This window comes from Camelina sativa, chromosome 12, assembly GCF_000633955.1.
Source record: "Camelina sativa cultivar DH55 chromosome 12, Cs, whole genome shotgun sequence".
NCBI lineage: Eukaryota > Viridiplantae > Streptophyta > Magnoliopsida > Brassicales > Brassicaceae > Camelina > Camelina sativa.
Window position 1 is genome coordinate 29,681,272 of NC_025696.1, and position 11,174 is coordinate 29,692,445.

General features: G+C 38.8%; 1 protein-coding gene across 1 annotated transcript; it reads right to left on the bottom strand.

The window, feature by feature from the left end:
• On the bottom strand, positions 5,246-6,125 carry LOC104732887. Its single transcript, XM_010452484.1, has one exon. The coding sequence runs from the start codon at positions 6,071-6,073 to the stop codon at positions 5,336-5,338; it is 738 nt and encodes a 245-aa protein (XP_010450786.1). The 5' UTR covers positions 6,074-6,125; the 3' UTR covers positions 5,246-5,335.

The window sequence follows — 11,174 nt, forward strand, 5'->3', positions numbered from 1 at the left end:
TTTTTCCTAAAAATAAGAATTTTTTTCATGTATTTTTGATAAATAAATAAATAAAGATAAATGATTTTTATAATTTACAAAAACAAAATATAACAACAAAAAGTTATACAACAAAATTTTATGTGTAGTAGATTTTTTCATAAAACTATAACAAATATATACCTTTTCCTTTTAACAATCATTTTTTTTTGTATTTTCAAAGGTGGAGATTTTAAATATATCTTCTTTCTTTTTACTTATTTATAAGATTATGTCATTTAAAATATATCTAAGGCACTGCCAACTATTTTTTTGATTTTACAAAACCAACCTTTGATTTTACAAAATCAACTTTTGTTTTTTAAGTATCTTCTAGATATATGTCTTTCATGTAAATAAATACAATTTTCATTATTTTCTTCCTTTCTTCTTCTTATTAAAAATAAAGAAATAGTTGGCAATGTCTTGGACATATTTCAAATGACATAATCTTATAAATAAGTAAATATATATATATATATATATTTAAAATCCCCACCTTCGAAAATACAAAATAAAAAATGATTTTTGAAAAGAAAAGGTATATATTTGTTATAGTTTTATGAAAAAATCTACTATACATAAAATTTTGGTGGTATAGTTTTATTATATTATTTTTTGTATATTTTATGTATTAACAAAATTAGTTACTAAATATACCATAAATTTTGTTTGTCATATAATTTTTAATATTTTTTTGGTATATAATTGTCTTGTATTTTTTTGTAGTATAAATTTTTGTTGTTATATTTTATTTTTGTAAATTATACAAATAATTTATCTTTTTGTTTATTTATCAAAAATACATGAAAACAAAAAAAAATACTATTTTTAGGAAAAAGAAAAAAAAAATATTTTTTTTTCTGGTCAACGCTGGTTAAAACTGGTCAATGTCGGTCAACACTGGTCAACGCCGGATTCCGGTGAACCAACCACCAGAACTGAATGTTTATGGTGTTGTATACATAACCTATGTTTGTTTATGGATGTCCTTATGTGATGACAATAGTTGACGTAGTTAAGAAAATATTTATATTGTTTGTATGTGTGGCTATGTGTTGGGGTATACTTCAAGTAGCTGATAAACATTTTTCCTAAAGTATATGATAATTAATTAAAACTATAGAAAGATACAAATCTAAAGAAAAATAAATGTCATAGAGAAAATGTAATCTAAATACTATAATTAAACAAAAATACTAAAGACTTTCATAAAACTTTCTTGATAACATTAATAAAATTGGATAGATTTCACACCAACGACAAACTAGTAGCAAACCAACATGGAAAAAAGCAGGAACTTACCATGACCATAGATACAAATATACAACTACCATCACACTTCACCAACCATAAGACACCTTGAAAATCAACCATTTTGTATTTTAAAAATCTCTTAAATTTTAATTCAGTTTATATTTAGTCTAATAGTTAATTTTGAGAAGAGTTAAGTAATACTAGCTATAATAATTGTAGATTTTTTTATATTTAAAATTATTATCGTAATGATTTTATAAAATATATTCAAATGGATTGTCATTGAAAACTACTTTGAATAGTTTTAAGATGTTAAACCTAATCTTCCTCTCATTTACATTCCGATTAGCAAAGCAAATGGTAAATCGAATAAGTAAAAGTGTAAAACCAATCTGGATTTTAACTATTTTTGAAGTAATTATTTAACTCCAATAGTGGCTTAAACTGGTTTTCATAAGCATTTTTATTTAACAGAAAAGCTATATTTTAAAAGATTTTCAATAGGTATCAGAACAACTTATCTACATTCAATCAAAATTATATAAATTTCTTATCTAAACGCAAATCATCTAAATTTTGTTTAAATGTTAATACACCCCTTATATTTTTTTACTGGAAAAAGGAGAGAATATTTTTAAAGCGACAAAGTATTTAGTGGAACTACAGTTTTTTTGTGTTTCACTCTTTTTGTGCCTTTGTCTGGTCATGAAATCTTTTTAACATATCGGAGATACGTGGCTGTAATAAGTCGATGTTACAAGTTGTGGTTACTAATCAACCCCAAGTCAATTTTGGAAAAGTGCAATTATATGGATAAGTATTTGAAAGCCAACTCGAATTGCAAAAAAGTGCAATTATGTGGATAAGTATATATGGCACCTTTATTTCAGACCACCCCAAATCTCAAATATATACTATAATAAAGTCTCTTTTTTTCCTTTCGATTTCACATTTAATAATATATCATCCCACTTGGAGGCACGACGACTGATAAAAAAAGATTCTTAAGAAAAACATATTTTATCATTTTCCGACTGTTGTTCCCCCGACCTGAAGAAACGTTTATTTAGTTTTCTATTTCATTTCTTTATAATATAAAAGTGACGTCCATATATCACTTTTTTTTTTGTCACTGATGTTATTGATAATGCTTTGAAGGATACAAGGTGAAATACAACATAAGCCGGCAAAAAATAAAATATCCCCTGAGTCTAAAGCCCAAAAAAGAAAAATTAAGCTAGCGAACAAAAGAGAAGTTCCCGAAAGCTAAAAGAGAAACCAATAATTAAACTTACTAAGTAGAGAATTTAGATTCTAGAAGAAGGGGAACCCTTAAACTAAAGCCAGAAGCAACAAGGCTAAACCCTTAAACAAATACTAATCTTAGGAAGCAAGACAAGCTCTTCTCTTGAACCACATGCAAGTGAGAAATACTAAGGAAGCCCACGGCCAATCCAAAGCTAACTTCAACCTCCTCCTATCCTCAAGAGAGCTGATCTCTCAGAACCAGAACCAAAGACTTCATAATCCGGCAAGCAAGACCCGAACACGCTTCCGAATACGACGATGACGACACCGCGTCCAAAATCATCTGAGTAGAAGCCTTTCAAAAAGCAATCAGATCTTCACAAATCTGCAATGCCAAAGACAAGGAGCGAAGCCTAACCTCTCACTAAAACTGAGCTTCAACAAGCACAATGATAGAGCGAGAAAGCTATCAACCGCAGCGAACTAACCATGAGAAGAGCCTACTACAAACCAAGAAGACTAGCACGTCTTCTAACAGAACGAAGCCAAAGCTTAGAAAGGGGACAAGCCTTATGGGAATCAACAGCTGGAAGAGAGGACCAAGGGTGAGAGGCAAGACAAAGGCTGGGCGGACATAGCGCAATCACAGCCAAAACAAACACAAACGGCAATCAAACGATGAGAAGCACAAGAAAGGAACCAAAGGGAGGGAAGAGGCGAGAAGACATTTTATTCTTCGAGTCGGACCATGGAACTACAAGCTCTGGAATTACTAATATCAACTTGAAACCACTAAACCCAACATAATTGGCCGCTCCAACCGCAACCACAAAACCCAGGTCGCAACCCTAGCCAAACCACAAAACTCCCCAATCTAGAGCCAAAATTCACCACCCTATCAGACTACCACCAACAGAAGAGAGGAAACTTACCATGGAGAGTAAAAGCCACACCAATTAGGGAAACCAACCGAGCAAAGAGACAGGAGAAACCACATCGCAGATCCGCTCAACTCAAAGAGAACCAAGCCGATGAGAAAGTAACCCATAACCCATGCCAAAACAATAACCTACGGAACCTTCTCAAGACACTTAAGCACATCGGCAAATCACCAGCTCCTTGGCCGTTAAGAACAAACCACCGTTCTTAGATCTAAGAGACCCCAACCAAAACCCAACACTCCAAAGTTCGCTCGAAAACTCCGCTCACTAAACTGCAAAGGAAAGGAAAGCAATAAACAGGGCAAAGGGTCCTCTTACAGCTACGGCGAGAAGCACCGGTCACCGGAGAGGACAAACGGAGATTTGATATTTGAGGCGACGGCTGGGGCGAATTTGAGGGGGACCTAACAAAGAAAATAAAATACGAAAAGTCCGCATGCATGTGACGTCCATATATCACATGACTGATTTTCTAACGGATGTGTTTTTTTTTAACTTACTATTCTTTTCCAATCCCATTGTGTATATATTATCAATTGACTTGTTAACACTATTCAAATAGAAATTTAATGAACTTTTCTGTAGAATGAAACTGGCTAGATTCATAATTATATTAAAGAGACACTTGATGACAAAGATATTGTGGAAAATCATAAGAACTGTTACAACGCCGGAACGGTAGAAATACATTGGAGACAGAAGATAAGATTTCTGACATATATAGTGTCAATTGATTAGCCTCTGAAAAGATTACGCTGATAAAAGAGGACTAACTCTTTAACACCTCTCAACTTCGGCTGAAATAAGAAGAATACCAAAACGGTCATCGCCAGTCATCATCCACCGCTTACACTTCCAAGTTCGAACCGTGTATGGATGACTATGGACATTAATTTCTTAGTCCTGACCAAAATAAAAACCAAATAATCAAGAAAAGTTTGGGCCTTGATGATCCATCACAATATCTCTAGATATAACTCTTACGGTCAATACTCGAACCAATTTGGTTTAGTAGTAAGAATCTGACCACTGAGACCTATCATCTTTTATTTAGTTTTTTTTTTTTTTTGTAGGAATGTGAATATCATTTAGAATGAAGAGTTAAGGTTTAAGAAGCTTAACCAAAAGTTTATCCAAAAAAAAAAAAAAGAAGCTTAACCTAAAATATGTAGACGATGCCAAGAAAAAAGATTAAAAAAGTTCACAAGCAAATAAGTTGATCGTGTCAATCAACATTTAACGGATCCAGAGGATCTTCAAGTTTCTCATTTACTTCCTTTCGGTGCTCAAATTTCTCACTTCCCGATGATGTCTTCAAAGATCGTCGTTATGCAGGACGTGTTCCTCTGCTTCCAAATATGGTAGACAGCCGCTTGAGCAGTCAATTTCCGAAGTGTTGGAAGGGAGGCTTCTGTTTTGAGACTATTCCAGGCAAGTAAAGCAGTCCACGTGTAAAAGATACAAGGGGAGAGGCGAAGGCTTACCTTGATCAAGTTCCAAATTTGAACACTAAAGCCGCATCTCAAGGGGAGACCTATCATCTTTGCAGGAAGCCTAATTTTGTATGTCTAACTACTTCTGTAGTTTGATTTTAAAATTTTCGTATGACATGAAACTACGAACAGAAACATATAATGGAGTTTTATTTAACATATAAGTACAAATAGAATTTTCTACCTTTTTTGTTTATATATATACGCTCCGGTCAAACAAGTCTAGATGGATTCGACAACATTTTATTGAACAACACAATAGATAAATAGTAGAACAATGGAGTTTAATACAAATAGTCTAAGTTACAAGGAAAATACAGAATAGATACTTACTAAATACACACCAAACACACAGAAGAAACAAAATGTGAAAATGAATTAAGCGGTCATGCAACCAACACCATATCGAGTGGTCGGGAAAACAAGAAACAAAGCACTACAAACAATTCCGACCATCAATGGGAAACTCTCCATAACTTGATCCATCTCTTTCTCTTTCCCCGGAAACAAACATCCCGTAACTCTTCGGTCCGAGAACGCAATCGCCATAAACACCAAAACACTCATCACCGCATGAACAAAGTCGTTAACCTTCAACTTATACCTATCATCACTCACCGGAATCTCCGCCTCCGCGATCACATCCCCGCCTCCAAACTCCGGAGGCGGCGGTTTCATGAACACAGCGAGTCCACGTGGCGTAACGAACCCGTAGTAGATCTTCCCATCGGACGCTTTGAAACTGTCGGTGAAGTGGAAGAAGAAGCAAGACATAGCGCAAAGAAGCAAGAGGAGATGGATCATGAGGGTGTTGATACCGTTACAGTCTCCATCACGGTAGATCGACGGGAGAACCATCTCGAACATCAAGAGTGTTCCTGTCGGAAGGAAGTTGACGAGCATTGATGTTTTCGAAACCGTCTTTTGAACTCCTTGCGCCACCATGCGACGTTTACGACCTCTTCCTCCTCCGGCAGTGGCTCCTGCCGGGAGTGTAGGGAGTGAAGAGATTGAGACGGGTTTTGGTGAACGAGACGGTGGTGATGGTGATGGTTTCTTCGGCGGGGTCGACGTCGTGTAAACTCTGATCCCGACGCTTTCCTCTGTTCTCTCCATTTTATTTGTGTGTTTCTCTGTTTTTTTCCTTTTTCGTGTGTGATTTAACTGTTTTTCGTCTCTTGCGTGAAATGGTTTGATGACGAATGAGAGTTTTGTATTTATTTCGAAAATCACGGCGGTTATTGACGGTTATAGAGTTTCATCGGACGACGGTTTATGTGGATTTGGATTTTGTTTTGCTTTTTTCTCTGATGAAAAAACCACGTAGTGTATATGGGCTTCAAATTCATGAATTGGCCCAAACAATTAAACAATTAAATGTCTTTGTCACGATGTTTCACGGTGTCCACTCTTGGGAGATAATGGGAAGCAAAAGTTGGAGGATAGGTCAGATCCTGGGCCAGATGATAACCTTCAGAGTTACAAGGGTGCAATGGTCATTGGGGTAAACCCTGGGAATGCTTCAAGATTGAGTGGAGATAATCCAGGGGCGTCTTACCAAGTCACTAACGCAGGTAATGGGCGTGGTGCAGGTTCTCAGCACTTTAACTATCGGTACAAACAGGGGTTTGGTAACAAGGCAAAGAAGGGTAGGAGGGATTTTCATTCTGGGGAGAGGTCAGTGCGGCAGGACAGGAATCCGCCTTTGGCTCCTGCTCCTGGTTTAAACACTCAGGTTGCTATCTTAGGAGATGGCCTATCTCAGTTAAACACCAGTGAGGTCGGATATCATTTCTCTGATAATGAGCAGAAGATGCTTGATGCTTTCTTGGGATCCAACTTGGAAGATGTTGTGGCTCCTGCTGGTTTGCTAGTTGATGAGGAGTCTGCTGTTGTGCAAGGTGCCAATCGGCGGGTGTGTAAGAATTTATTTCCAGGTTCTGGAGATGTAAGTGCTACGGCTTCGGGTTCTCTGGAATTATCCCAGCAAGAGGCTTTGTTCTCGGATGATTTAAAAGAGTTTTTGGATCAAGAGTTCCCTCTTAGGGACAATCAGATGCAGGGTGTTTTGGACACTATAATGGAGGAAAAGGTGGGGAGTCCGAGGTGTCCCATGAAGAGGATACAGTAATCGAGGCCGAGGGGGTGCATCGTGTAGAGGATGAAAATTTTGGGGTGGCTAGCACTGATCAAGGTTTAGCCGGGGTGCTCACCGAGGCTGAAGAGGGCGCTTCTGAGGACAAGTTACAAGGTGAGGAAGCTGGTGACATGGTTCAACCACCTCAGACCAAGCTGGCTAAGAATAAGGGTGTTCTCCCGGGGGTTAGTCTGAAGAAGAGGAATATGTATTCCTTAACATCACCGCGTAAGAAGGTGGTTACCAAGAGTGTTGGACTGCAGGGGCGAGCCGATTCTCACCATGGAGGAAAGCCTCCCGGCTCTTCAGTTGATTGATGTGTGTCGGGAGTAGGGGTTGGCAAGGGGGTGAGGTTGTTATCCACCCGACTGGGCACTGGTTTTTCTTCTGGGAACAGGATTTAGCGTGGTCTTCATTGCTTTTCCTGATTTATTTCAAGTTTCTAGTTCTGAATAATTTGCTACCGGTTGATCCGTATGGTCTTTGTTATTTTTGGCTTTTGATTCCTTTTACGGGGTGTACTCGTCTATTTTTTGCTCATTGGTTTTCTTTTGTAAGAGAATTAATAAAACCTTGTCGGCCCTTTTTTTCACTCTACGGTGTTCACTATTGTTTGTTTACCTTGGTTGGTCTCTATGGCTTGTATTTTAGTTGGCTCATTGTACGTAGGATCCGTTTTCATTTTTATTACTCATTGCATACGTTGGCATGGATTTTGTTCTGTGATGGTCTTTTGGGTTTCCCCTGATTTTGGGCTGCGCCTTCTTCTGGGTCTCACTTCCGAATCTGGCTTTGACTAATTTCATCAAAGCTCATTTTCGATTTACGCCGTGGTTGGAGTTTTTTTCCAAATATTTTGGTGTTTGGTTTCTTGGGGTTATTATTTCACTTATCTTCTCAAGGGTTCGAGGAGGTGGGTTTAGGTGGTTTTGTATCACCAAAAATTTACGTTTGTTTATGAATATTGTTAGTTGGAATTGTCAAGGTTTGGGCAATAAGGCTACAATTGAGAACCTTAGGGATTTATGGAGTAAGCATCGGCCAGATTTTTTATTTCTAATGGAAACAAAGCAATCTCCTATTTTTTTGGAAAAATTTATTGGTCATTTCGGGTACAAGAATTTAAAAACAATTGATCAAATTGGTTGTAGTGGTGGTTTGGCTCTCTTTTATAATAAAGATGATTTTCAGGCCTCAACTTTGTTTGAGTCAAATCGCTTAATTGATGTTGAAGTGATTTTTAAAGGACGCATAATTTACTTAACATTTGTTTATGGGGATCCTGTCCATAAAAACCGCGACTTGGTTTGGGAACGTTTATTAAGGATTAGTTTATCTCGCTCCTCTCCCTGGTTTATCGTTGGTGATTTTAATGAATTAACGGGGAATCATGAAAAACACGGCGGAAAGCTGCGCCATTCCCCCACGTTCCTTTCTTTTAATGGAATGATTCGGGATTGTGATTTTCTGGAGTTTTCCTTCCTAGGAGATTCATTGTCTTGGAGGGGATGGCGGGATAAGAAACCGATACGATGTCGGTTGGATAGGGCTTTAGGTAATGAGGATTGGCATGAACTTTTCCCTGATACGGTTACAGAATATTTGCCTATGATCGCATCTGATCATAAGCCCCTCGTGGTTAGTGTTGGCGCGAAAAGACCACGGGGGCGAAGGACTTTTATGTTTGACCGTCGTTGGGTTGGTAAGGAGGGTTTGATGGATGCGATCTCCTCGGGTTGGGATGGAGACTTAGCTCAGGGTCCACTTTCTTTTGTGGACAAAATTGTGAGCTGTCGAAAGGCGATTTCTCGCTGGCGCAAAACACAGGTTCCTTTCGGTAGGGATACAATCGACGATCTTAAAAGGCAGTTGGATGTGGCTCAAGCGGATGATTCAACTTCACCGTCGGTCATCACGGATTTACATTCTCGCTTACGCGAGGCTTATGTAGATGAAGAGGTTTACTGGTATCAGAAGAGTCGGAGTAAGTGGATGCGGGTGGGAGATAAAAATACTAAGTATTTTCATGCCCAAACAAAACAGAGGCGGGCCCGCAATCGGATCACAGGTCTTTTTGACAAAGATAATGTTTGGTCAACGAAAGATGCTGATATTTGTAATACAGCAGTTTCGTATTTTGAGGATTTGTTTACATCCATTAACCCGGAAAATTTTGAGGAAGCATTACGGGAGGTAACCATGGTAATTACGGATGAAGACAATGGGCGGCTGACAGGTCCAGTCACAGAGGCTGAGGTTAAGACGGCTTTATTTATGATGTATCCGGATAAAGCCCCTGGCCCGGACGGGATGACAGCTCTGTTTTTCCAGAAGGCATGGGGGGTCGTCAAAAAAGACCTTGTGTCTTTGGTAAATAGGTTTTTTGAGGAGGATGTTTTTGATAAGAGTTTGAACAGAACACATATTTGCCTTATCCCTAAGGTCGCAAAGCCCACTCGGATGGTGGATTTACGTCCTATTAGTTTATGTAATGTGGGTTATAAGATAATTTCAAAAATTTTGTGCTAGCGGCTTAAGAGGGTCTTACCGGGTCTCATCTCTGAGACTCAATCCGCCTTTGTCCCTGGACAGTTGATTTCGGATAATATATTGATTGCTCAAGAGATGTTCCACGGGTTACGCACAAACCCGTCTTGTAAAGGGAAATTTATGGCGATTAAAACTGATATGAGTAAGGCGTATGATAGGGTGGAGTGGGCTTTTGTTGAGGCGCTTTTACGGAAAATGGGGTTCGCGGAAAGATGGATATCTTGGATTATGTTCTGTGTCACTACGGTTGAGTACAAAGTCCTTTTGAATGGCCAGCCAAATGGATTGATAGTCCCGGAGAGGGGTTTACGACAGGGGGATCCTTTGTCTCCTTATTTGTTTATTTTATGCACGGAAGTTTTAGTAGCAAAGATCCGGAAAGCAGAGATGGCTAAACTTATTACAGGAATAAAAGTGGCGAATAAATGTCCGCCGATAACGCATTTGTTGTTCGCTGATGATAGTCTCTTCTTCTGTAAGGTTGACAAGGCACAGTGTAAGGTTATCCTGGACATCTTAAAACAGTACGAGGCGGTTTCAGGGCAACAGATTAATTTTGCAAAATCATCAATACAATTTGGTCACAAGGTTGATGAGGCGACAAAGGTGGAGATGCAGGGGGTCTTTGGGATTACAAATTTGGGTGGTGTGGGATCATACCTAGGTATACCAGAGAGTTTGGGTGGGGCTAAAACGAAGGTTTTTGCTTTTGTTCGGGATAGGATGCAGAGTAGAACGTGTGGTTGGACAGCAAAATTGCTTTCAAAAGGAGGAAAGGAAGTGATGATAAAATCTGTAGCGACTGCTGTTCCGACGTTTGTGATGTCTTGTTTTCGGTTACCAAAGACAATTACATCCAAACTTACCAGTGCAGTGGCAAATTTTTGGTGGAGCTCCAATGGCCAGACGGGAGGCATGCATTGGCTTGCTTGGGAAAAATTATGTGCTAGTAAGCAGCAGGGAGGGTTAGGATTCAGGAATGTGGATGATTTTAATACGACTTTGTTGGCAAAACAATTATGGCGACTGATTGAGGTTCCGGACTCTCTGTTTGCCAGGGTTTTTTAAAATAGGTACTATAGGAATACACACCCTCTGGATCCTATTCGGTCCTATTCTCCATCGTATGGGTGGAGGAGTATTTGTTCTGCTCGCTCTCTGGTAAACAAAGGACTTATTTCAAGGGTTGGTACCGGGGAATCCATTTATGTTTGGAATGATTCCTGGATACCAGCTCAATTCCCGAGACCAGCTTTATGTACGGGTCCGTCTATGGACCCTAATCTCCAATTGACTCAATTAATTGATCGTCGAACAAATACTTGGAGCTTGGATCTGCTCACAGAGCATTTTGATCCGGTGGATGTTGAATTGATAAGGGCAATACCCTTAGGAACCAATCAAAAGTCGGACCAGTTAGGTTGGCACTTTACTAAAACTGGAAAGTATACGGTTAAGTCTGGTTATCACTTGGCCCGCCTGGAAGTACCTCGGACTTTTCAGGCTCCTGGTTGTGGTCCGGAGATCACT